This window comes from Suricata suricatta, chromosome 13, assembly GCF_006229205.1.
Source record: "Suricata suricatta isolate VVHF042 chromosome 13, meerkat_22Aug2017_6uvM2_HiC, whole genome shotgun sequence".
In the NCBI taxonomy this organism is placed as follows: Eukaryota; Metazoa; Chordata; class Mammalia; order Carnivora; family Herpestidae; genus Suricata; species Suricata suricatta.
This window is the reverse complement of record NC_043712.1, coordinates 6,423,520-6,450,150: the sequence shown is the minus strand read 5'-3', so window position 1 is coordinate 6,450,150 and position 26,631 is coordinate 6,423,520. Positions and strand designations below refer to the sequence as shown.

General features: G+C 48.3%; 2 protein-coding genes across 8 annotated transcripts in view; one reads left to right on the top strand and one right to left on the bottom strand.

The window, feature by feature from the left end:
* KYAT1 (kynurenine aminotransferase 1) overlaps positions 1–26,367 on the bottom strand; it is a 35,066-nt gene extending 8,699 nt beyond the window's left edge. The window contains exons 1-3 of one of the 7 annotated variants that reach the window (XM_029919406.1): positions 26,251–26,367; positions 3,584–3,796; positions 617–675 (exon numbers count right to left, since the gene is read on the bottom strand). In XM_029919406.1, the coding sequence (XP_029775266.1) occupies positions 617–675; positions 3,584–3,679 (155 nt within the window). In that variant the 5' untranslated portion in view covers positions 3,680–3,796; positions 26,251–26,367. Of the gene's footprint in view, positions 1–616; positions 676–837; positions 935–3,583; positions 3,797–16,377; positions 16,401–23,923; positions 24,281–26,250 lie in introns of those variants that run through there. The other 6 variants (XM_029919401.1, XM_029919400.1, XM_029919402.1 and 3 more) reach the window with 6 other exon arrangements.
* A 191-nt stretch (positions 26,368–26,558) lies between these two features.
* LRRC8A (leucine rich repeat containing 8 VRAC subunit A) overlaps positions 26,559–26,631 on the top strand; it is a 29,765-nt gene continuing 29,692 nt past the window's right edge. The window contains exon 1 of the mRNA XM_029919395.1: positions 26,559–26,602. The gene's annotated coding sequence lies outside the window, so the exon portion shown is untranslated. The remainder of the gene's footprint in view (positions 26,603–26,631) is intronic.

Sequence of the window (26,631 nt, the reverse complement as noted above, 5' to 3'; positions counted from 1 at the left end):
GTAAAAACAACGACCAACTTTGTTATTTTTAAAGTACAGGCGTGTCTCTAGGCCGCTGGCCAAAGGTGGTGGGGAGGGATTAGGAAGATTCCCTACATTTTTCTTACACACCTTCCCATTGCATTCTTTGTGTCACTAGTAACAATGGGCCATGTCCCTTTCATATTTAGAACAAGTCAATAAAGAAAGTGACCTCAGCAAAAGTCCAGGGAAGGCGTGCCAGTACCTCATCCTATCTTCTGTAGCTTATGTTACTTGGTACTAAGTGTGAAATAAAATCCGTGGAAAGCCCTGTTCGGGGTGCCTGGGTAATGGACGCCGCTTTCATACAGCCTGTCCATTCTCCTCCCAAGGTCCTTCAGGGCAGATCTCAGAGCAGGTGTGTCGCTGCCTCCCCCTCCCCCGCCACAGCTGAGTGGGGTGAAGCTGAGATTCGAACTCAAGCCTGCTGCTTCAGGTCTCACCTTTCACAGGCTGTGGCTGCAAACCTCACAGTCCTGGCAAGGTAGGGGGCCCGTCCTGGGTACCGCCAAGTTACTGCGAGCCCAGGGACCTCCCGCCCCGCCCCCACGCCCGAGGGGACACCCGCACAAGTCCCCCGCCCTGCGTAGCTCACCACGGGTTGTGGTCAATGCCGTCCAGCCTGCGAGCTTGCACCCTCTTGGCCATGGTGAGCTGAAGACAGAGCGAGCAGTGGGTCAGAGTGGTGGAGGTGCAGGTCTTTTCTGACCACGGTCCCCGCCCTCCTGGGGGACAGCGGCAGACCATCACTCCCCAGTGGCAGGATGGGCTCCAGCAGCCCCCGCACCCAGCTCCGCCCCAACCCAGCAGTCTCACCGGCCCAACTTTCCAGTCTGGGCTCCACGTGCTCTGAACTGGACCAGATTCAGAGCAGATTTGGGCCAGCTGAGGAGGAGGGGCAAGAGGAAGGGGTTGAGGAGGAGGGGCAAGACGAAGGGGAAGGGGCTGAGGAGGAGGGGCAAGAGGAAGGGGAAGGGGCTGAGGAGGAGGGGCAAGAGGAAGGGGAGGAGGCGAAGGAGGAGGGGCAAGACAAAGGGGGCGGGGCTGAGGAGGAGGGGCAAGCTGAAGGGGGCGGCCTGAGGAGGAAGGGCAAGAGGAAGGGGAAGGCCCTGAGGAGGAGGGGCAAGAGGAAAAGGAAGGGCCTGAGGAGGAGGGGCAAGAGGAAGGAGTAAGAGCAGGGGAAGCACTAAGGCCGAGGTGACAGAAGCTGCACTTTGCAGAGGTCTGGCTAAACTTAGAACAATCTTGCTGGGCCCATTTTATAGATGAGAAAATCATATAAGTGTGTGTATATGTGTATATATATATATATATATATATATACACACTTATATATATATACCCCCACACACACATACGTATATATATATATTTTTTTTTTTAAGTTAACTCTACACCCAGAGTGGGGCTCACCCTCACAACCCCAAGATCAAGAGTTACATGCTCTACTGTTGGAACCATCCAGGTGCCAGAGAAAATAACTTTTTATAATATTTATTAATGTGATATACTATCAATAAAACAGACTCGAAAACAGTATATGCAGTAGGACTGTTTTGTAAAAGCTGTATCCTAATATATATTTGTATATACATACACATTTCTATGACCATACATGAATAGATAAAAAGAGTCTGGGGGGCACCTGGGTGGCTCAGTCGGTTAAGCATCTGACTTTTGATCTCAGCTCAGGTCTTGATCTCAGGGTCATGTGTTCAAGCCCTGTGTTGGGCTCCACACTGTGGAGCTTGCTTTAAAAAAAGGTTTGGAAGGCAAATATATCAAAATGTTAACAAAGGTTCTCTCTGAGTGGTGGGATTACAGGTGATTTAATTTCATCTGTGTGGTTTTCAGTGTTTTTAATTTTTTTGAATGGCGATCACACCATATTTGTTGATTCCAATATGTACTTTTTTTTCTTTGCCTGGCACTTTCTCTGAAATCAGTTGTGTCCAGAATCTAAAGCATGAATTTAACTGCCCTCCTTACAGTCTATACGATAACAGGGCATCTTACATTGATGCCATCACAATTTCAATGCTCTAAGGAATTACTTTTGAATAGGAGATGTATCAAATTAAATTTTTTAACATTTTTAAAATTTATTTTTGAGAGACAGAGAGAGAGAGCATGAACAGGGCAGGGGCAGAGAGAGGGCAAGACACAGATTCTCAAGCAGGCTCCAGGCTCTGAACTGTCAGCACAGAGTCCAGTGCAGGGCTCAAACCCACGAACCATGAGATCATGATCGGAGCCAAAGTCCAACGCCCAAGTGACTGAGCCACCGAGGCGTCCTACGGATGCATCAAATTAAAAAAAAAATAGAAGGGGGGCACCTCAATTGGTTGAGTGTCGAACTTCAGCTCAGGTCATGATCTCACCGTCAGTGAGTTCGAGCCCTGTGTCAGGCTCTGAGCCTGCTCCAGATTCTGTGTCTCTCTCTCTCTATGCCCCTTCCCTGCTCTCTCTCTCAAAAATAAATAAACATTAAAAACAATTGAAGAGTGGTCTGGCTGGTTCAGTCAGTAGAGCATGCAACTCTTTTTTTTTTTTTAATGTTTATGAATTTATTTTTGAGAGAGAGAGAGAGAGAGAGACGGGGGCAGAGGTAGAGACAGAATTCCAAGCAGGCTCCTCAGCGTAAGTGTGAGCCTGACGCAGGGCTCAAACTCACAAACCGTGAGATCATGACCAGACCCGAAGTTGGACGCTTCATCCACTGAGCCACCTAAGCTCCCTGCGCAAGCAACTCTTGATCTCAGGGTTATGAGTTAAAGCCCCACTCTGAATGTAGAGATTACTTAAAAATAAAATCTTAATGGGGCGCCTGGGTGGCTCAGTCAGTTAAGCATCCGACTTCAGCTCAGATTATGATTTCTCAGTTTGTGAGTTCAAGTCCCGCATTGGGCTCTGTGCTGGCAGCTCAGAGCCTGGAGCCTGCTTCCGATTCTGTGTGTCCCTCTCTCTCTGACCCTCCCACCAGGTCTGTCTCTCTCTGTATCTCAAAAATAAAGGAACATTAAAAAAATATGTTTTTAATTCTTAAAAAAAAACAGAGCAAAGATGAGTTGGGGTGGTGGGGGGATGGAAGTAGACATGAGGGAAGGTTGAGGCAGGGTATGGAGTAGGGGATGCAGGGGCAGAGAGAGAGAGAACAAAGGAGGTGGATGGAGTTGAATGAGTTTAAGAAGGAGATAAAAATAATGGGGGACCCACAGAAACTCGGGAAGGCAAATGAATGACCCCAAGTGTGTCACACAGTAATTGTGTAAGTGAGGAAACAGCGCCTGTTCCTGAGCTTATGTGAGACGTATTTCTCGGCCAATGTCGGCTGAGCACCTGCACGGGCGGCTCCGGGATGACGGGAAAGCCACGCTAAGCAGATGGTTCAGAGGCAAAGCTCTACGTTAACGGCAAGAGCAAGCGAGGGGCGCCCGGCCAGGCGACAGCCCAGGACAGCCTACTGAAAGACGCAGCTCATGCACAGCTTTGAAGCCAGGCCCAGGCCAGACCCCAGGGGCTCTGGGGGAAGCGGCAAGTCCCAGGGGGCCAGGGCACTTACAGTCTGGTGCAAGCACTGAGTCAGAGAAGTTCCAGCCTTCTTTCTCTGGAGGGGCCCCAAGAGGAGCCAAGACATGGCTGTCGCATTCCTGAACATGCCTCCCAGAGCCTTGGGACACTGGCAACTTCCCCTCCAGGGGCAGAAGAGAGGGAGGAGAATGCTCTGGCCAGAAATCGGCTGGGAGCTCAGGGCGTGGGTCCCACACACACAGCTCTAACAACGACAACAACAATAACAACAACAATAAGGGCTAATATTTACTGAGTGGTCGCTGTGTGTCCGGGGTGGCAACACGTACTTAAAAAAATTTTTTTTAAACATTTTTATTTATTTTTGAGAGACAGAGTAAGACCGAGGCAGAGACAGAGAGGGAGACACAGAATCCGAAGCAGGTTCCAGGCTCTGGACTGTCAGCACAAAGCCCGACATGGGGGTTGAACCCACAAACCATGAGATCATGACCTGAGCCGAAGTCGGACGCTCAACTGATGGAGCCACCCAGGCACCCCAAAAAGTGCTTTTTTTTTAAAGTTTATTTTGAGAGAGAGAAAGTACAAGTGGGGAAAGGGCGAAGAGAGAGGGAGAGAGAGAGAATCCCGAACAGGCTCTGCACTGTCAGCACAAAGCCAGATGCAGGGCTTGAACTCATACATCACTGGATGACGACCTGGACTGAAGTCAGATGCTTAACCGACTGAGGCACCCAGGCGCCCCCCCAAGTGCTCTCTTGTGTGATTATCCCTCACACCTACAACCCCTCCATCCCCAGGAGTCAGAGTGACCCTTTCAAAATGTAAATTACTTCTAATGAAAAAAAAAAAAAGATCCAGAGGAAGGTCATGGATGCTCCTAACATCACAGGGAGAGTCACCCCTACATTATGTTCTGACTCTGGAAACACACACACCTCCTGCAAATTTTTCCTGCGCTAGAACCAAATCTAAATCAGATTATGGCTTTGGATTATAGGACACAGGGGACAGAAGAACCTGTTAAATGCTACCATACAGAGGTGACCCACAAATGACCCTGTTTCTTCAATATGTAAAGTGCAAAGGAAAAAAGGTCTGAGGAATGATAGATTAAAGGAGACTTAAAGAGATACATTTAAAAAGTGAATGTCTTAAAAAGGAAGGAAAATGTTGGGAGACTTATTGCACAATTGCAAAACTTGCTGAAAGGCTACTGGAACCAAGAAAGGGTAGTACAGGCATAAGGACAGACATATAAATCAATGGAATCGAACTGAGAATCCAGAAATAAAACTCACACATTTATGGCCCATTGGCATCTGACAAGAGTGTGAAGAAAATTCATGTGGCAAGGACAGTCTTTCAACAAATGGTGTTGGGACAGCTGGCTATCCACAGGCAGAGGAGCGAATTTGGATCCCTACCTCACACCATGCACAAAACTAACTCAAAGTGGATACAGATCTAAATGTAAGAGCTAAAACTATAAAACTCCGAGAAGAAAACAGGAGTATATCTTTGTGATCTTTTCTTATGTAGATTTTTTAAAGTTTATTGACTTATTTTGAGGGAGACAGAGACAGTGCAAGTTGGGGAGGGGAGAAGAGAGAGGGAGAGAGAGAATCCCAAGCAGGCTCTGCACTGTCAGCATGGAGCCTGATGCGGGGCTCAAACCCGCGAACCGTGAGATCATGCCCTGAGCTGAAACCAAGAGACCGATGCTTAACCGACTGAATCCACCCAGTGCCCCATCTTTGTGATCTTGAATTAGAAGACAATTTCTTAGATATAACACCAAAAAACATGGATAACAAAAGAAAAAATAGAACTGATAGACTTCATCAAAATTAAAAACTTTGGTGCCTCAAAGGACACCATCAAGAAAAGTGAAAAGATAAAAGTATAGCGGGAAATATTTGTAAATCATAAAACTGAATTTCTCCAAAGACAGACAAGTGGCTAACAGGCACATGAAAAGATGCTCAACATACTCAGTCACTGGGCAAATGCCTCTTCACACCCACGAGGATGGCTACTACAAATAACGGTAATTACAAGTGTCTCAAGGATATGTCAAGTGTACCGACTAGAAACGTGAGTGGCAAAACAAATTCCCTTTATTAAAAATATTTTTAATATGTTTATTTTTGAGAGAGAGAGACAGAGGGTGAGTGGGGAGGGGCAGAGAGAGAGAGAGAGAGAGAGAGGGAGACACAGAATCCAAAGCAGGCTCCAGGCTCAGAGCTGTCAGCACACCGCCCGATGCAGGGCTCGAACCCATGAACCTGGAGATCATGACCTGAGCTGAGGACAGATGCTCAACTGAGCTGCCCAGGTGCCCCAACAAAACAAATTCCCTTTAAAGTAGGAACAAAAGAGGTCTATCACCACTTCCTTTCAACACCGCACTTAAGTCCTAGCTGGTGGGACAAGAAATGGAAATCACATGTAAAAGACCCAGAAGAAATAATACTACCACTATTTGCAAGAGATACGGCTGACTAGACACAGTCATTCAAACAAATATAGAAACACTAAAACTAACCAAAGCTCAGTAAGGCGGCTACACTTAAGATCAAAATGCAAAAATAAATTGCATTGCCACCGCTCCCCCTAAATGCTGTCCCTTTCTCACTTTGGCCCAACCACCAGAGGGTGCATTAGTCTTGGGCACCAGGAAAAAACCAACCAACCAACCAACCAGCCAACCACAAGAGTCAGATAGTTGCACATTTTTTAAAGAGGTTATTTATTTTTGATAGAGCACGTATGGGAGAAGGGCAGAGAAAGGGGGACAGAAGATTTGAAGCAGGATTTGCGCTGATAGGCTGACAGCAGCGAGCCCCATGTGCAGCTTGAACTCATGAACCGTGAGATCGTAACCTGAGCCAAACTCGGTTGATCAACTGACTGTGCCACCCAGGTGCCCCAGATGATTACAAATGTTTAAAGATGTTTCAAGAATTGGGGTGTCTGGGTGGCTCAGTTGGTTAAGCGTCTGACTCTTGATTTCAGTTCAGGTCATGATCTCGCAGTTTGTGAGTTTGAGTTTGAGCCTCACGTCGGGTTCCATGCTGACAGCACGAAGCCTGCTTGGGATTCTTTCCCCACCTCTCTCTCCCACGACCTCGCTCAGGCTCCTGCTCTCTCTCAAAATAAATAAATAAACTTAAAAAATGTTTCAAGGATGTTGAGAAACTGGAACCCTGGAATGCAAAATGGCACAGCTGTTCTGGAAACAGGCAGGGTCGTCCAGATGCTAAACACAAACTTCCTGTATGACCCAGCAATTCTACGCCTAGGTATGTACTCCGAAATGAAAATTAAGCTCACACAAAGACTCGTATGTGCGTGTTTACGGCAGCATTATTTATAATAGCCTAAAATGGTAACAATCTGTCAGTTGATGGACATCAGTTGATTAGCAAAATGTGGTAAATCCACAGGAGGGAATATCACTGGGCAGCAGAAGGGAATGAGGTTCTGACACCTGCTACATCATGGATAAACCTTGACCACGTTATGCCAAGTGAAAGAAGCCAGCCACAAAAGACCCCAGTTTGCACGATTCCATTTATATGAAAGAGGCAAAGATATAGAGACAGCATAGATCCTTGATGGCCCTGGACGGCGGGATTGGGGGAAGGGGGAGTCTGAGGGTGGCGATGGGGCACGACAGCTGTGGTGTGACGGACATGTCCTAAAATTAGATCGTGCTGTGAATATACTATAAACCAGTGACTAGTACACTTTAAATGGCTGAATTATATGGTATACATATCATATCTCAATAAAGCTTTTTAAAAAGCCACCAAAGTGTAGGGACACCTGGGTGGCTCAGCTGGTTGAGTGCCCGACTCTTGGTTTTGGCTCAGGTCATGGTCTCAAAGTTTGTGGGTTCGAGCCCCGTGTTTGGCTTTGCCCTGCCCATACTGAGGAACCTGCTTGGGATTCTCTCTCTCCTCTCTCTGCCTTTCCCTTACTCACTTGAGTGTGTGCTTATGCTCTAAATAAGTAAGTAAATGAATAAACAAATAAATAAATACACTTTTTAAAAAATCACCAAGGTTTAGGGGTACTTGGATGGCTCTGTGGGTGGAGCATGTGACTCTTGATCTCAGGGCCATGAGTTTGGGCCCTATGTTGGGTGTAGAGATTACTTAAAAATTTTTAAAAATCTTAAAAAAAATAAAATAGAGGCGCCTGGGTGGCTCAGTCAGTTAAGCATACAACTCAGGTCATGGTCACATGCTTCATGAGTTCAAGCCCGTGTTAGGCTCCGAAATGACAGTGCAGAGTCTGCTTGGGATTCTCTCTCTCTCTCTCTCTCTCTCTCTCTCTCTCTGCTCCTTCCCTACTTGCTCTCTGTCTCTCTCTCTGTCTCTTTCTCTCTCTCAAAAATAAACTTGGGGCACCTGGGTGGCTCAGTTGGTTAAGCGTCTGACTTCGGCTCAGGTTACTGTGGGAAGCTGCAAAGATTCAGCTGATCGGCAGGAAGTGTCGTCCCTGTGGGGTGCGGCCAGAAAAACAAGATTAACCGTCTAGAGGCCAGGGATGTGTATTTCCCACTCAGGGATTGGAGATGGCCAGACAGGAGTAGCCAATAGAACAAAAGATCAACCGCATTTAGGTTTAAGTTGGTGTCAATCGCCCCCCTGCCCAGCATCGCAGACGCAAGTCTGGGCTCTCCTTTAGAGACTGTGTTTGAAATTTCAGTTTCTGTTTCCCCTTTTTCTAATAATCATTTGACCCTGTTTCCTAGCAACCAACCTAGGTCAGTTTCCCGCCCCAAACCCTATAAAAGTGTGGCTATTTTCTCAATAAACGGGGCTTGATCAGAAACGCTTGTCTTGCCCCACTCTCTGTGCTCCCTCCTGCTCTATTCTTACTCCCTCCCTCAGAAACCTACGACCCGATTTACCGCCCCCGCCAACAGGGGCGGGAACAGACAGGTTATGATCTCACAGTTAGTGGGTTCGAGCCCTGCATCAGACTCTGTGCTGACAGCTTAGAGCCTGGAGCCTGCTCCGAATTCTGGGTCTCCCTCTCTCTCTCTCTGCCCCTACACCCCTCATGCTCTGTCTCTCTCTCTCTCAAAAATAAACGTTAAAAAATTTAAATAATAAATAAATAAATAAATTTAAACAATTTTTAAAGGGGCTCCTGGGGTGGCTCAATTGGTTAAGATCAGGTCATGATCTTGTGGTTCATGAGTTCAAGCCCCGTGTTGGGCTCCGTGCTGACAGATCAGAGCCTGGAGCCTGTTTCAGATTCTGTGTCTCCCTCTCTCTCTGCCCCTCCCCTGCTTGCTCTCTCTCTCAAAAATAACTAAGCATTAAAAAAATTTTTAATTAATTAAATTTTAAAAGTCACTGAGGTTTCAAAAAACAAAACCAAAGGCAGTGCCCTTGTGGCAGCCACAGGAATGTGTCTCTCTGACCGGCAGGAGCCTGATCTGAGGGGACGGCTATGCTCAGAAATCCATCCCTCACCCTTAGCACTAAGGCAGTGAAAGCTCCCAAAACACATCTGCACATGGCCCGTGCATCAGGTGACATGATGGCCTCAATGGTCAGTTTCTCGGGGTGATGATGAGGGTGCTTGTGTTTGGGGGGCGGCGTTCTTAGGAGGCACGTGAAATATTCAGGAGGGAAGGGTCAAGATGCCTGCAACTTGCTTGCAAAAGATTCAGCAGTGACATCCATCCACAAGGGCTGGGCAGAGAGAGGCGCGAGCGAGTGCAGCGCGCGGGCAGCGAGCGCTCCATCTAGGCCGCAGGCTGGCGCGGCCACGGCAGGCTGCGGTTGCCTTTTCCGTAGATGCGCCTTTTTCAAAAAGGAAAGCTGAGAAGCCAAGGGGGCCTGTGGACCCACCAGACGCAGTGCGTGGGCACCTGGGATTGTGCGTGAGGAAATGATTGTCCACGGCGCCCCCCTCACACCCTGGGCTCCCCAAGACAAGTGCTCGGCAAAACCCCACTAGGTGCTTATTTCCTTATCAGTCTCTTAGGAGAGTTTGGTGACTGATTGGGCAAGCCGGGTTACACGAGAGGGAAGAATGAGCTGGAACTGGAGCTCTCTGACCTGAAGATGAGGGGCTGAGAGCCGGAGAGAGAGAGACAGAGACAGCGAGCAAGCGCGGGCACACACGGGAAGAGCGTGCGGAGAACACCCCACCTCTGCTCTGGGGAAGCAGAGCGAATGCGCGTGCTTGGTTTTGAGCTGGGAACCCCAGGTTTGCCAGGGAATGGTGCCCCAGCCTCCACTGGGACCCCGCCCCTGTCCTTGGGGAGCTGGACTAGTTAGGACTAGCTAGTCTTCATTTCAGGCTGGAATCTGTGCCAGGCAGGAAAGGCTGGGCAGAGCACAGCATCTTTAGCCAATGCGTCTCAAGTGTGGCCCGCAGGGAGTGGGCTGTGGGGCGCCGGGGGGCAATGCCAGAGCAAGGCCTCATTAGACTTGTAAATACCTAGGGGCATCTGGGTGGCTAAACTGGTTATGCAGCTGACTCCTGATTTCGGCTCGGGTCATGATCTCATGGCTTGTGAGACTGAACCCTGTGTCAGGCTCTGCGCTGACAGTGTGGAGCCTGCTTGGGATCCTCTCTCCCTCTCTCTCTGCCTGTCCCCTACACTCTCTCTCTCTCTCTCTCTCTCTCCAAATAAATAAATAAACTTAAAAAAAAAAGACTTGTAAATATCTAGACATCCGCCGTGTGGGCTCCACTGAGGATTCCCAGATGTTAGGGGTGGGTCTGAGGGACAAACGTGAACACTGGGTATTGTAGGGTATGAGGAAATCCGCCACTTGTTAGCTGTGCTAATGGTATCGGGGGTTTCTTTCTTTCCTTTTAACGGTCCTCATGTTTCAGAGATGCATCCTGAAGTATTTACGACAAAATATCTGGGATTTGCTTCAAACTGATCCCCAAAGCCCCAGCTGGTGGAGTAGGAAGCAGCCGGGGGAGCAGATGAAGTAAGCCGGACTGTGGATGGAGACGGAGGCTCAGCATACTCGACTCTCTACTTTTGTATATGTTTGGTTTAAATAAATTTTTTAATGTTTTATTTATTTTTGAGACAGGGAGAGACAGAGCATGAGAGGGGGAGGGGCAGAGAGAGAGAGGGAGGGAGACATAGAATCTGAAGCAGGCTCCAGGCTCTGAGCTCTCCGCACAGAGCCTGATGTGGGGCTCGAACCCATGAATGTGAGATCATGACCTGAGCCGAAGTCAGAGGTTTAACTGACTGAGCCACCCAGGCGCCCCTACTTTTGTACATATTTAAAATGTTCCTGGGGTGCCTGGGTGGCTCAGTGGGTTGAGCATCCAACTTCCCGTCAGGACATGATCTCACAGTTTGTGAGTTTGAGCCCAGCATCGGGCTCACTGCTGTCAGCATAGAGCCTGCTTTGGATCCTCTGTCCCCCTCTCTCTCTGCCTCTCCCCAACGCACTCTCTTTCAAAAATAAATCAATGTTAAAAAATTACAATAATAGGGGCGCCTGGGTGACTCAGTTGGTTAAGCGGCTGACTTCGGCTCAGGTCATGATCTTGCGGTTCCTAAGTTTGAGCCCCATGTCGGGCTCTGTGCTGACAGCTCGGAGCCTGGAGCCTGCTTCGGATTCTGTGTCTCCTTCTCTCCCTGCCCTTCGCCTGCTCACACTCTGTCTCTCTGTCTCTCAAAAATAAATAAACATTAAAAAAATTATAATAGTAACGCCCGAGGTGGAAGTCAGAGCCACAACATGGAAGGAGTGTGGGCCCCTGATGTTGGAGGAAACATCACTTATCTCTGGATTTAGTTAAGGGTTGAGGGGGAGGTGGATCTTGGCTGTTACCTGGGGTTCTCTTTCATTCACAGCAATTAGGCCGACTGCTAAATCCTGTCAATACCCTCAGCCCCAAGCCACCAAGAGCGAAGCCATGATTGAAAGGGTACGGCGAGGGAATGTGTACACTGCAGGGCCGTGAGCTCTCAGCGAGAAGGTGTTAGTACTTATTACAGGATCTGGACTTTGGTGCAGTGACTTGGGGGAGGGCCCAGGGAAGCAGGACTTTGCTCTGGATTGGCACTTTCCGAAGCAGGGATAACCTTACGGTTGGATATCACAATAACTTATAGGGAAGCGGGCTGGCACGAGGCTGGCCATTAACTGGTGTACAAGCAGCCGCCCACGTATGCCAGGAGGGTTCGAACCCACGAACCGTGAGATCATGACCTGAGGCGAAGTCAGACGCTTAACCGACTGAGCCATGCAGGCGCCCCTGGTCATCAGACCCTCTGAATGGTCCTGGAAAGCACATGCTTTCCTCGCCTCCATTAACAGGCAAAGACTCGGGTAACAAAGATAAAATAACAACTAACGCTTATATGGAGCTTCCGGAGGTCAGAGGACCATCCACACCACCCACTGCTCAGTACCGGGCAGGAGGTCACACTCGCAAGGGAAAAGGGACCAGTTCCTGGCCCCTCCTCCTCCTCTGCCCCTCACCCTCTGTGGGTACTGCCTGCTCTGGGGAAAGGTGGTGCCTTGGGGTTGGAGGTGGCCGGGTCCCCCCTGGACCCACAGAGGGCCAGGAGGGCGCATGCTGGATGAGGAGGTACTGAGCTCGTCTTGTTGCCTCGGGGTTCGAGCTGGAAACCAGGCTCTGGCTTTCGCTGCAGCTGCTGTGCCTGGAAGAGTCTTGGGAGACAGGAGTGAGCATCACCCAGCACCCTCCGTGGGTCAGGTCTGTCCTGCTGCTGTCAAACCCTTTGCCCCTGCCCAGGACTGAGCCCAGAAAAGTCCCCTGGGACATGGGGGATTAGAACACAGACTCTGGTATCTCACAGATCTTGGCTGTGTGAGCTGAGGCAAGTCACTTCACCTCTCTGAGTGTCAGTCTCCCTATGGATAAAATAAGTAAAAATAAGATAATTCATGGAAAGCACTTTCCTTAGTTCCCAGCACATAAAAGGTGCCTGGTAAATGCTGGCTGTTCATAACAGAGTGCGCATGTTATGAAAGCCCCCTGGATCGCTGTGACACGTGGGGCTAGATGTGTGTGAATTCACTGATGCAGGGCTCACTTCTCTGTCAGACCTCTGCAGACGGCATAGCGCTGAGCACCCACGATTCTCTGGGGAGCCATGAGAGCGTTTTAATTTCTTTTTACTTCATTATTTTTAAATTTTTTAATGTTTACTTTTTTATTTTGAGAAAGAGAGAGACTGAGAGAGAAAGACAGCATGAGCAGGAGAGGGGCAGAGAGAGAGGGAGAGAATCCCAAGCAGGCTCTGCACTGACTGCACAGAGCTGGACACGGGGCTCGATCTCACGGACTGGGAGATCTTGACCTGAACCAAAGACAAGAGCCAGCCGCTTAACCAACTGAGCCACCCAGGCGCCCTACATTTCATCTTAAAATAAGACAAACAAAGGGACTATAATAACGATGAATTCTAATAACAAATCCAGTCTGAAGGATATTCATTCTTTATACCACATGGCTGTAAGATATAATTTGTACTGTTTTTTTTTAGTGGAGAAAGGGGCCCATGAAAGTCATCACGTGACCGGGAACAGGTAAATCGTGTGTGGTTACGGCGTCGTGTGCAAATATGAGTGGTTGTATTGGGGCCCGGGCACACATCTCTGTGTCTGTCTGTGAGCTTGCAGGTGTAGTGGCGCGGTTTCCAGAAGCTTGAACAGGAGGGCGAGACCACTGGGGGTCTGAGCCACGGCCAGGAGGGGCACAGGTGGCCCTGTGTGTTGACACCACCAGGTGTTCAAGGAGGTGCCCAGGACAAGGAGGGCGTTTGAAGGGCTTGTTGTTCCAGAAGCTGCCAGAAGGGGGCGCAAGAAACCAGCTCTGTCTACACTTCAGCCTAGCGGGCCTTGGGACTCCACACATTTGGGCAGAGGGCGACCTTTGTGCCACACAGGAGGGGACTGTGACCTCACCTCAGTGAGGAGGCCCACAGCGGGGAGAATGCTGGTCTGGGCCTCTTGATGGAACCTTCCAGTTCAGAGTCCTCCCACTAACTGGGACAATCCAGGGACCTCCACAGGGACCTCCTCCACCTGGTGGCTCTGCAGACAGCCTTTCCCAGGCCCCACTCACCTCCAACACCCCACGCCTTACCCCTCGACTTCTAGGAAGCAGGTCTTCCTGGCTGACTGCTCTATAACCCTGAGGTCTGTCCTAAGACCTAAGGCCTTTTATTTGCTGCTCACTTTCTCTGGGCACGGCAGACTACCAGAACCATCCGTGTCCCATCACTTAAAAACCCATCAGAAAGGTTCCATCAAGAGGCTAAGTCACACACCCACAGCCAGAGTTAGTGAGTAGCAGAACTAGACTTTAAACTCAAAGCTGGGGCACCTGGGGGACTCAGTCGGTTAAGCGTCTGACTTCAGCTCAGGTCATGATCTCACGGTTCGTGGGTTCAAGCCCTGCGTCAGGCTCTGTGCTGACAGCTAGCTCAGAGCCTGGAGCCTGCTTCAGATTCTGTGTCTCCATCTCTCTCTGACCCCCCTGCTTGCGCTGTCTCTCTCTCTCTCTCAAAACTAAATAAAACATTAGAAAAAAAAATAAAAAATAAATAAACTCAAAGCCTATACACACCTGCCACTGTGGGACATGGGGGCACTCTGAGGAGTGACATCAGATCCCTATTTCCAGAAAGAGCCACAGAAGCATGGATGGATGGATGCTTAATGGGCAACAGGGGACTTGGGCCCAGTCACTCAGATTTTATGGATGGAGATACTGGCGACCAGGGAGGGGAAATGACCAGCCCAGATTTTACGGGGGTCTGGGCATCTGAGTCACAGTCCTGGCATTTTCCTCAGCAGGCTGGCTCTTCCAATGGACATTATACACTAGCCACAGAGTAGGCTGCTCCGTAAACTTTTGTTGAGGGAGAAAATGAACGTCTATCACTCCTACCAGAGACAGTGAGCTCGGTCAGAACAAGGACTCTCCTCTGTTCATCTTTTTATCATCAACATCTGGCTCAGGGCCTGTCACACAGTAGGTGCATACCTTTTCATTGCTTCAGCAAATATGCATCGAAACTTCTATTACTATGCTCTATGCTAGCCACCAAGTACATAAGGGTGACTAGGATGCCTTCCTTTCCTGAAAGAAGCACACAATCTAATGAAGACAACAAGTAATGAGTCTTTTAATTTAGCATGAGCCTCAATATATAAACAGTTCTTAGAAATCAATAACAAAAGACCAACACCTCCACAGAAAAAATAGTGGGCAAGAGATAAAAATTCACACAAAAAGAAAATAGATGAAAAATAAGGGAAAAAAAGAAAATAGATGATAAACCTGAAAATATGCTCAAACTTACTTATATGTAACAAAATGCAACTAGAATGCTATTTTCTGCTCCTCAAATAATTAGAGATTAAGAAGATCGAGATTCACCGCATCGATACTTCCATGCACTGAACAGTCAGAATCCATGATTTGGGAAACACCAAGTTAGAACGTTGGTGTACCTTTTGGAGGACAACTTCACAATGACAGCATGCATTGCACTTTGACTCAATATTTCCTCTCCTAGGAATTTATCTTACATGAACATTCACACATATGCACAGAGAAGTATACATATAGATGATTAATGTACCATTGTATGTGAGGGAGAAAAAACTGAAGACAATCCAATGTCCGTCAGTCAGGGGCTGGTTCAATATATTATGATTTATCCATACAATGAGAAGTGGTACAGCCACTAAGAGGAAGAAGATTGCCCTTAGCATTCTGACATGGAAAGATGTTCAGGTGACATGAAAAAGGCAGGTTGAGGGGCACCTGGGTGGCTCAGTGGGTTAAGTGTCTGACTTTGGCTCAGGTTATGATCTCATGGTTCGTGGGTTCAATCCCTGCATCGGGCTCTGTGCTGACAGCTCAGAGCCTGGAGCCTGCTTCAGATTCTGGATCTCCCTTTCTCTCTGCCCGCTCCCTCCTCCTGCTCTGTTTCTCTCTGTCTCAATTAAAAAAAAACAAACATAAAAAAAAGGCAGGTTTGTATCAAAGCTTACTACGAAGCTGTAGTAACCAAAACATTGTGGTACCGGCATAGACACACAGACCAACTGAATAGAGAGCCCAGAATAAACCAAATATCTATGATCAGTTGATTTTTTTTAACATATGTCTTTTTTTTTTTTAAAGTAATCTCGACACTCAACGTGTGGTTTGAACTCATGACCCTGAGATGGAGTTTTATGCTCTACCAACTGGAGCCAGTCAGGCGCCTCTGGTCAGCTGATTTCTGACAAGGGTGCCAAAATGATTCAATGGTCTCAAGAAGAAACAGGCTTCGCATCAAATGTGCTAGGACAGCTTGATCGCCACATACAGAAGAATGGAGTAGGACCTTTATCTCACCCAACCTACAGAAATTGACTTGAAGGGGATCCATGACCTTGACCACATTCTTGATAGTGTCCTTTGATGCACAAGTTTTAATTTTTATGATGTCCAAACACAGAATTACCTTACAGCCTCGCAATTTCACTCCTAGGCATAGACTGAAAAGAAATGTAAATCCACGCCCACACAGAAACGTGTGCACGATTGTTCATATTCCGAGCAGCATCGTTCATGATTATCAAGAGGCAGAAACAACCTACATGCCCTTCATTGGAAGAGTGAGAAAACTTTGACTTAGCCACACAATGGAATATTATTCAGCCACGAAAGGAACAACAGACATACCGACTCAGGCGGCAACTTGGCCTGAGCTTGGAACACACACTGAGCGAAAGAGGCCAGACACAGGAGGTGACATAGGGTAGGGTTCCTTTCACAGGTTACCTCCAGAATAGGCAGATCCACACAGTCGGAGGGAGGCCAGCAGTAACCGGAAGACAGGAGGGAGGACTGAGGAGTGATTATTTAACGGGTACAAGTGTTTTTCTGGATTAATGCGAAAGTTCTGAAATAGAGAGGTGGAGGTTGCACAACACTGTGAATACACTAAATGGCACTGGCTCACGCTCGTTCATTGGTTGATTGTAGGTCGTGTGAATGTCTCTTCTGTGTTTATAACGTGTGGTGATTTAAAAAAAAAAGCTGTTGAAGAACAATATAAGCCCATTTGCCTTTATTATTTAAAAATTATTAATGATTATTTTGAGAAAAAGAGAGTGCAAGCAGGTGAGGTGCAGAGAGAGAGAGAGGGAGAGAGAGAGAGAGAGAGAGAGAGAGTCTCAGGCAGGCTCCGTGTTGCCAGCCACCCTGAGATCATGACCCGAGATGAAATTAAACATTGGATGCTTCACTGACTGAGCCCCCAAGGTGATGCAACTTTCATGTTCTATTTATTTTTGATACAGAGAGAGACAGAGCATGAGAGGGGGAGGGGCAGAGAGAGAGGGAGACACAGAACCGGAAGCAGGCTCCAGGCTCTGAGCTAGCTGTCAGCACAGAGCCTGATGCGGGGCTCGAACCCACGAACGTGAGATCTGACCTGAGCCGAAGTCGGAGGCTTAACCGACTGAGTCACCCAAGCGCCCCATGGTGCTCCAACTTTAAATTTTAGGGAGAAAAAATTTTTAATTTTAAATTATAGAGAGACAGATACATATATAATGGGGTGTGTGTGTGTGTGTATACATATATATGCCTCTGTGTGTGTGTGCGCGTGTGTACATTTACACATACAGGCAGTCCTCACTGCCCACTATAGTGCAGGATTGTAAAAATGACCATACAAGCTGAAGTCATTCAGAGAACTTAATAATTAATGGAAAAAATTATGATTGTTCTGTGACCTTTCAAAGTTGCTGTCAAACCATTAAAAACTCCTTTATGGTTTGTTATAAATGTACAGGAAAATGAAAAATTAAAACCAAAAATAAAAATATATTAAAAAAATATAACTAAAAATAGGGAGGCGTGGGTGGCTCAGTCGGTTGAGTGGCCAATTTCAGCTCAGGTCACGATCTCATGGCTCATGGGTTCAAGCCTGCTGACAGTCAGCCTGGAGCCTGCTTCGGATTCTGTGTCTCTGTCTCTCTCTCTGCCCCTCCCCTGCTCATGCTCTGTCTCTCTCTCCTCAAAAATAAATAAGCATTTAAAAAATAATAAAATTAAAAATAAATTTAATATTTATTAAACTACTAATGTAATTTAAATTAGAAACAAAGAATTAAAGTGCTTTCTTTCTTGTTTTTAAGTTTATTTATTTATTTTGAGAGAGAAAAAGAACAGAGGAGGGGCAGAGAGAGAGAGGGAGAGAGAAACCCAAGCAAGCTCAGTGCTGTCAGCACAGAGCCTGATGCGGGGCTCAAACTCACCACCTGTGAGATCATGACTTGAGCCGAAATCACAAGTCAGACGCTTAAATGACTGAGCCACCCAGGCGCCTGTAAAGTGTTTTCTTTACAAAAATATATCAGTGGGGCTCCTGGCTGGCTCAGCGGGTCAAACATGGGACTCTTGATCTCAGGGTCATGAGCTCAAGCCTCATGTTGGGTGTAGCGCCTACTTAAAAAATGGAGGCACCGAGGTTTTCAGTCGGTTAAATGTCTGACTCCTGAGTTTGGCTCAGGTCATGATCCTAAGGTCATGGGATTGAGCCCCGGGTCAGGCTGAGCATGGAGCCTGCTTAGGATTCTCTCCCTCTCCCTCTGCCCCTCTTCCCTGCCCACAGGCTCTTTGTCTCTCTTTCAAAAAAAAAAAATTTTTTTTGTAAAAAAAAAAAAAAGTATCAAGGTGGATCTCCAAAGGAAACAGAATCACTGTCTCGAAGAGACACCCATACTACCATGTTCACTGCAGTATTTATAATAGCAAGATGTGGAAACATCCTGTGTGTTCGTTGATGGATGAAGAAAATGTGGTTTGTGTATAGAACGGAATGTTATTCAGCCTTAAAATAGAAGGAAAACCTGCCATTTGCTACAACACGAATGAATCTGGTGGGTGTGATGCCAGGTGAAATAAGCCAAACGCAAATACTGTGTGGTGTCACTTATATGCAGGATCTGGCGGGGGGGCGGGGGGCTGAACTGCTGGAAACAGAGAAGAATGGCAGTTGGTGGCCTATGGGGCGTGGGAGAGGTTGATGAAAGGATATAATCTTTGTTAAAAGATGAATACGTTCTGTGGACCATTTACATGGTGACCAGACTTGATAATACTGCATCGTATAATTTCTTTAATTTATTTATTTTTGAGATAGAAAGAGCAAGAGGGGCAGAGAGAGAGGAAGAGAGAATTCCAAGCAGGATCTAGGTGGTCAGTGCAGAGCCTGACGTGGGGCTCGAACTCCCGAACCGTGAGATCATGACCTGAGCTGAAATCAAGAGTTGGATGCTTAATTAGCTATGCCACCCCGGCACCCCTATATTATATAATTTAAGTTTGTTAGGAGAGTAGATCTTAAGTGTTCTCACTAAGGGAAAAGAAAAAAAGAGAGCTAGGTAAAGTGATGGATGTGCTAATTATCTTGCTTGTGGGACTGACTTCACAATGTACACCTGCATCAAATCATCATGTATAATTTAAACGTCTTACAAACTTTAAAAATTTTCATTTAATTTTTTTTTTTTTTTATTTTAGAGAGAGAGAGAGAGAATCCCAAGCAGGCTCTACACTCAGCACAAAGCCTGACTTGGAGCTGGATCCCATGACCCTGGGATCACGACCTGAGCTGAAATCAAGAGTCGGACACTCGACCAACTGAGCCACCCAGGCGCCCCAAATGTACTACAATTTTATTTGTCGATTTTAACTCAAAAAATCTGGCGGGAAATTATCAAGAGTAGGTTGAACAGAGCTTGCCTTCTAGTTGCATAACTTAGGCTATGGAACCAGCATCTTTTCTCAGCATGGATGAGTTAATGCACTCCTTCCTTAGATCCACTTCAAACATTTTACCTCTTGAACTTCAATGTCATGAAATATACCTGGGAGTTCCTTTAATGTGCTGGCATCACTTCCTCTCGGACACTTTGCTCCTTTTGCTCAGAGCTACATTCGTCCCTTGCCGAATTGATGTTGGTCAATTTGCCTTCACTAGGTTTCTCTGGATGCTGATCTAGAGTTTCTGAAACAGCAAAGAGCTGCCGGGTCAACATCCCCACAGCCGGCTCTTTCTTTTATCACCCATTTACGTTCAACGCAAATTTCCTGTCCAGTCTTATGACTCTGCCTTTCTTTGCTGCACTTTCGTCTTTGTTGGCCAGTTCCTTCTTCTGATTATCCATTTTTGTAGCCTGTGGTCTGGGTTTATCACTGGGAGGCAGAGGTCAACAGGACCCCAAGCTTTGGGGTCTGTGTGTGAACTGAATATCTTGCACCATGACCAATCGGCGTCAGGCTTTGGAAGAAGCGATGTGACCACTAAGCACACCCGATATTGACATAGCCACGTGTGGACCGAAGGGTAGCAAGGTTCATACCTTATGCAATTACTCATAGTTACCAGAACACGGTAATCTGAACCGTGTGGTTGAGACACTAGCGTTATTTAACTGAACCATGGCATCTGAAACTCGTTCTGCCGTGGAAAGCAAGGAAAGCTTGATTATGTAAGCCTTTGTTCAGAGGGCTGTTTCCAGGGACACCACAAAATTATTATTAGTGGCTTTCTCTGGGATTGGGTTGGGGTCTTATAAACTTCTACACTTCTTTTTTTCTTTCTTTCTTTTTTTAAGGAGGCTGGAAGCTGTGGAATCAGACAGACCTTGGACTGAAGTCATTTACTAGTTGTGTGACTTTTTGCAAGTTATGAAACCTTTCTGAGAATCAGGTCTTTTTTTTCTCTTTTAAAATTTATGTATTTATTTTGAGAGAGAGCAGGGGAGGGGCAGAGGAAGAGGGGGAGAGAGAATCCCAAGCAGGCTCTGCACTGTCAGCTCATGGAGCCCCACGCAGGGTTCAAACTCATGAACTGTGGGGCTGTGACCTGAGCCGAGATCAAGTCAGATGCTTAAGTGGCTGAGCCACCCAGGCACCACCTCCACTTTTTTTCCCCCTAAGAATTGTTTCTGAGTAGGAATAAGAATAACCTATTGATAGTTTTCAGAGGAAACTCCACAGTGTTTTCCAGAGCGGCTGTACCGGTTTACATTCCCGCCAACAGCGTAGGAGGGGGCCCATCTCTCCACACCCTCGCCAGCATCTACAGTCTCTTGATTTGTTCATTTTAGCCACTCTGACTGGCATGAGGTGGTATCTCAGTGTGGTCTTGATTTGTACTTCCCTGATGATGAGTGACGCCAAGCATTGTTTCATGTCCCTGTTGGCCATCTGGATGTCCTCTTTGAGAAGTGTCTATTCAGGTCTTCTGCCCATTTCTTCACTGGATTATTCATTTTGTGGGTGTGGAGTTTGGTGAGTTTCTTGTAGACTTTGGATACTAGCCCTTCATCCGATATGCTATTTGCCACCATCTTTTCCCATTCTGTCAGTTGCCTATCAGTCTTTTTGATTGTTTCTTTTGTGGTACAGAAGCTTTTTATTTTGATGAGGTCCCAGCAATAGCACTGCTGGGGATCTACCCAAGGGATACAGGAGTGCTGATGCACAGGGGCACATGTACCCCAATGTTCACAGCAGCACTGTCAACAAGAGCCAAATCATGGAAAGAGCCTAAATGTCCATCACCTGATGAGTGGATCAAGAAGATGTGGTATATGTACACAATGGAGTACTACATGGCAGTGAGAAAGAATGAAATCTGGCCATTCGTAGCAAAGTGGATGGAACTCGAGGGTGTCATGCTAAGCAAAATAAGTCAGGCAGAGAAGGACAGATTCCATGTTTTCATTCATAGGTCTAACAGGAGAAACCTAACAGGGACCATGGCTTCAGAAGGGGAAAGCAGGGGGTAAGAGTCAGGGAGAGGGAGTGAGGCAACTCATGAGAGACTCTGGAATCCTGAAAACAAACAGGGCTGACGAGGGAGGGGGGACGTGGAAGGGGGCTGACGGTCATGGAGAGGGGCACTTGTGGGGGGAGCACTGGGTGTTATATAGAAACCAATTTGGTAATAAACTATTTAATTAATTGAAAAAAAAACCTCACTAAACTCGGGGAAAAAAAAAAAGAATAGCCTGCCTCGCCGAGTTGTAGTGAGACGCCAGTGACAGGACACAAGAAAATCACTTAGTGTTCCACAAACGTCATCGTTGTTACCATCAGTCCTCAAATATTAGTCTGATAAGAAGTACTGCGTTTTGGGGCAGTGCGGGCACTGTGGCCACACTGGGGAGGCCAGCCCGGCCTGGAGGGGGCACAGAAATGCACCAGATGATGGCCTTTAGGACACCTTCCAGGGCCGCTCCCCAGGCCTCTAAGGTCTCAGGCTCCCTTGCTGCTAGGACAGGGTTTGACAGGGTTTGGGTGCCAGGGGTTAGTGCCCCCCTACCCTGGTACCTCTATCAGCTTGGGCAGCTACTGGGTGACCTTTTGGCCAGCAGGTGAATGACCCCTGGGGAAATGCCTCAGTGACGAAGCCTCTGGTGGCTGATGTCGGCTACATGTCCCATTGGATCAGTCTGGCCAAGCAGCCTGCGTAGATACGGAATCCAAAGCTTCGTCAGCTGGCCTTTGGAGGCGGCCTGAATGCAGACAGATTCTGCAGCTTTTATCTTGTCTCCTCTTCTGAACGTACACGTTGTTTGCTTTTGTTTGTTTTTTGGTTTTGTTTTTATTTATTTATTTATTTATTTTTTGAGTAGGCTCCATGCCGAATGTGGGGCTCGGACTCGTGACCGGAGATCAAGAGTCGCATGCTCTACCATCTGAGCCAGCCAGGTGCCCCTAATTTGTTTTCGAATAGCTGTCCGTGCCCCTGCCTGGCATGAGTCCCAATCTGATCTCCCGGGCAGGGTCCAGTCTCCGCTCTGCCTCGTCTCTGCCTCTGTGTCCACCTCGACCTTCCTCTGAACTCAGAGAACACCTACTATACTTCTGACCTCTGCGCTAAATTCCGTAACCTTGGAAACAACCTACGAGGAAGATACTATCCTCCCTATTTTGCTCAAAGGAGAACAGCAAAGGTCATTCAGCTGAGAGCCTGCTTTGGAACTCAAGTCCTGGCTCACCGCTTTCCAGAGTCCGAAGTCTTGCCCCAAACATCCTCTTTTCAGGAGGTGGGTGTTACCCCCTCTATTCGCAGCCCTGCCTACCGGAGACCACCAGCCCTTGGGGACTGGAGTCATGCCCCTTTGGGCTTCCTCCCCGCACGGCAGCTCGTGAGGACAGGCATGGGGATCTCGGCTTGGACCCACATCACCTAAGCCAATTCTATGCAATACAGAGAGTTGGTTTTAGTGTTCCTCCAAAGGGGCACACTTGGTATTTGGGGTGAGTCAGTTCTCTACTGGGCAGATCTAGCCAGTGTCTAGAAGGATGTTTAGCATCCCCTGGGCTCAGAATGTCACGTGTACCCAGGTACTGAGAAAACAAACGACGGGGCCCCCGGAGAAAGGGTCCGGGGAAGGAGTACCATGCCCAGGCAGGACCCGCCTGTTGCGCGAACAATCCCAGCAAATGAACGCTTGGACGTGGATGGACTGGTCCCACGCTTCAGTCTGAACCGACTATGGGACCTTGTTCATTCCATGCCACAAGCCAGATCTCCAGGCTCAGGTTCCTTGTCTGTACCAGGTTGGATAACCGTAATGCAGACATCCACAGAAAGCATTCACTCGGGTCCTGGCTTACAGCAACCCATTGATAAAAAGCTTAACATTGAAACAAATATGGTTTCCACAAACATTAGTTAATGAACCAGGGCAACAAAGTCCCGTGCCAGATAATGAATCTTGATTTTTCCTTCCTTTCTCTTCTCTCTCTCTCTCTCTTTTAAATCTAAAAGCAGATAGTCCCTATAAGACAAATGTTTTCTGGAAACTTGTTGAGTCAATGGTTCTGCTCCTAGGGAGGTGACAACTTGTCTGGAGAGGTCTAAAAAGCACACTGACTTACACATAGTTTCCTTAGACTTTGGAACTGGCAGAGGAGAAGCGATTTCTGGAGGCCAGACGGCAAGTTTCCGGGCCAGGGAGGTGGGTGGGTGGAGACCCTGAATAAGACACACAGGAGGTGGCCCACTCCTTTCCCCAGCATGGGATCCATATCCAAAATGGAAACCTCAGTCTTCAAGGTAGTTTTATACTTGGGGGAAAATATATATGTTTATGTATGTATTTTTTTTCAATTTAAAAAATTATTTTTTATAAAGTTTTTTTTTAAGTACCCCAACATGGCACTCGAACTCACAATCCCGAGGACTCAGCCAGCAAGACGCCCCTCTCCATTTATTTATTTAATGCCTGACAAGAACATTATTAGAGTCAGTTTTCCAGATGGGGAAACTGCGGCTCAGAGCGGGGAAATGACTTACCCAAAGTCAGAGTCCCAGAAAAGCACACAAGGACCTTAGCTGTAAATCCAAAGCGTATACTGCTGTCCAGGAGCGAGGAAGCAGGATGACCATTTGGTAGGGTTTCCAAGGAGCTGGCAGTGCCGTCTGGCAGTGGGCTGTGGCCCCAGGTCCGCTGGGGCAGGAGTGACAGTGATTCCTCTCCTACAGTAGCTAGTGTGACTTTGGCCTGCTGGCTACGGAACTAGGCGGGAGGGGAGGGGTCATGCTTAGCACCCAACCTGAGAAACCAAGTTATGCAGTGCTGACACCTTTATTCCGGAGGGCAGAGTTCCAGCAAGTTGGCTGCCCATCTGGAGAAGGGAGGAATTCGGAGGTGGGGGTAGGGTTGGGTCCGGGTGGGAGGTGCGCGTGTCAGTAAAGAACTTCCTCCTTTCTATGAACTCTCCCGTGTTCCTTTGTCGCCCCCACCTGGATTATAAAATCAGGGAGTCCTGTTTGGAGCTGCACCAAAGGTTAAGTGTGGACCATCGATGTGGTCCTGAAGGAGGCTATCTCCAGGAGGAAGGAGTGATTCATGCAGAGGCCAGACTGCACATTTCTAACCTGCCCGGTCTCTGATCACGTGGGTTACCTTTCAGATGTGAGGCACCCCTCTGCTTGGGTCTCTAAACACGTTGTTCTTCCTTCCGGGCATACTCATCTATCAGACACAGATTAAAAGTTAACTACTTTGAGTCACCCTCTTTGACTCCCCGCTGGGCAGCCTGAGCTCCTGGGGTGCCTGGTGGCTTGGTTGATTGAGCATCAGACTTCAGTTCAGGTCATGATCTCACATTTCGTGGGTTTGAGCCCCGCATGGGGCTCTGTGTTCAGCTCAGAGCCTGGAGCCAGCTTTGGATTCTGTGCCTCTTTCTTTCTCTGCCTCTATGCCACTCACTCTCTGTCTCTGTCTCTCTCTTAATAACAAATAAATGTTAAAAAAAAAAAAAAAAGACCTCAGCTTCTGCCCACCACAGAGCTCATCAGGGATTTTAACTGCTCATCACAGAGGCTATCTGCTGGGTTGTCCGTCACCCTCACTAGACTCTAGACTCGGGGGACAGGAACCGTGTGTCCTGTTCTCCACCAGATCCTCAGCCCCTGGCAGCTCAACTAGGACCATAGGTCTCCCAAAGCATTAGCACTTGGAGGCTGAGGGAGAAATCCAGGAACCCAGCAACCTCTCTCAGTGAAGTGGGGGAGTCAGGCCTTGCAGTGACCCTCTTTGGGCAACTTCCTTAATTTCTCTGTGCTTCACTTACTGATCTGTAAAAGGGGACTAATCTGCATGTAATGCACAGAGTAGGACAGGTGGGAGCACCAGCGGCAGTGGTGGTGGTCATGATTGGGAACATGGAGGCTCAAGAAGGGATGTGCCAGGTTCACAGCCTCCAAGGTGGATGGGGACAAGCCTTGGACTGCAGTCTGGGCTCTGGCCCCTAATGTTTCCTCTTCATTGTGTGTCACGTTGTCTCCAGCCTCTTCTGCCTGCTCAGCCAGTAAACAGCCAATCAACAGTTACTGGATACTTGCGGTGTGCCAGAGCCCGCGCTGGCTGTTGTGTGGTTAATTACAAAAAAAAAAAAAAAGCTTCCTGCTAATAAGTGAGGTAAGGAGACCATGGGTATTAGTGTAAAATCCTCCAGGGCTCCTATTCCAGCTTCTCCCCTTCCTGGCCACGAGATATTAGCAAAGTCCCTAATCTCTGAGCCTATTTCCTCCTCTAATGACAAGGGAAAATCGGACCTTCCAGCAGGAGGGTTGAAACCAGCTACTGGCTCAACACTTGATGATTGCCAGCCATTATTATCTTACACATCATCTTACTGAAAAAATAACTAACCTGTGCACATGGTGGTAAATTCTTCCCCCCCTTACCCAGGACTCCAGCTCTGTCCGAGGAAACCACAGTTAACAACTTCTTGTGCATGTTACCGGACGGCTGGTGCCACACCCGCAGACACGCACACTCCCACACACGTTCTTTCACCCAAACGGTAGCGAGTTATCTTGGGCTCCATCCTCCCCACAGGTACGATCGCGGGGGAGGAGGGTGAAGGATAGGGGTGCAGACGACCAGCCTGGCGAGTTCCCATCGTCCAAGTGCGGGTCAGCGTCTAGCGCGCGCTCTGTGTCCCCGCGGGCAGCTCTAGGCTGGGTTAAGATTTCGGCGCAGCCAATCCGCTGTACCGGGAGCACCAAACACAGCGAGCGTTGTGGCACAAACGAGCTCAGAACCGGTTAACAGGTCCTCCGGCCTCGGCACCCGGCCTCGGAGCAGCAAAGCGCAGGCACCGGCTACTCACCCCCGCCTCGGTGGCTTCACCGCTCGTCCCCCAGCGAGCCCCGAAGGTTACAGCAGTCCCTGTCCCTTTAAGGGGGCCGAGCCCGGGTTCCGCTACTTCCGCCCCAAGCCAATATGGCGCCAATAGGGAGCCGAGGGTGTGGAGGCACGGAGAGAGCTCCCGTCAAAAAGATGGCGACGCCCTAGCTGCCGCGCTCGAGCCCGCGGTGACGTCACTTCCGGGGCGGAGGAGGCTGAGTGGTGCAGTGAGGGACAAACAAAAGGAGGCGCCGGAGGGGCGCAGCGGCCGGCGGCGGGACGGAGCGGCCGGGGCGCGGGGCTGCCTGCTGGGCAGCCGGACCCGGCGGGACCTGGTGAGTAGGTGGGGCGGGGGAAGGGGCAC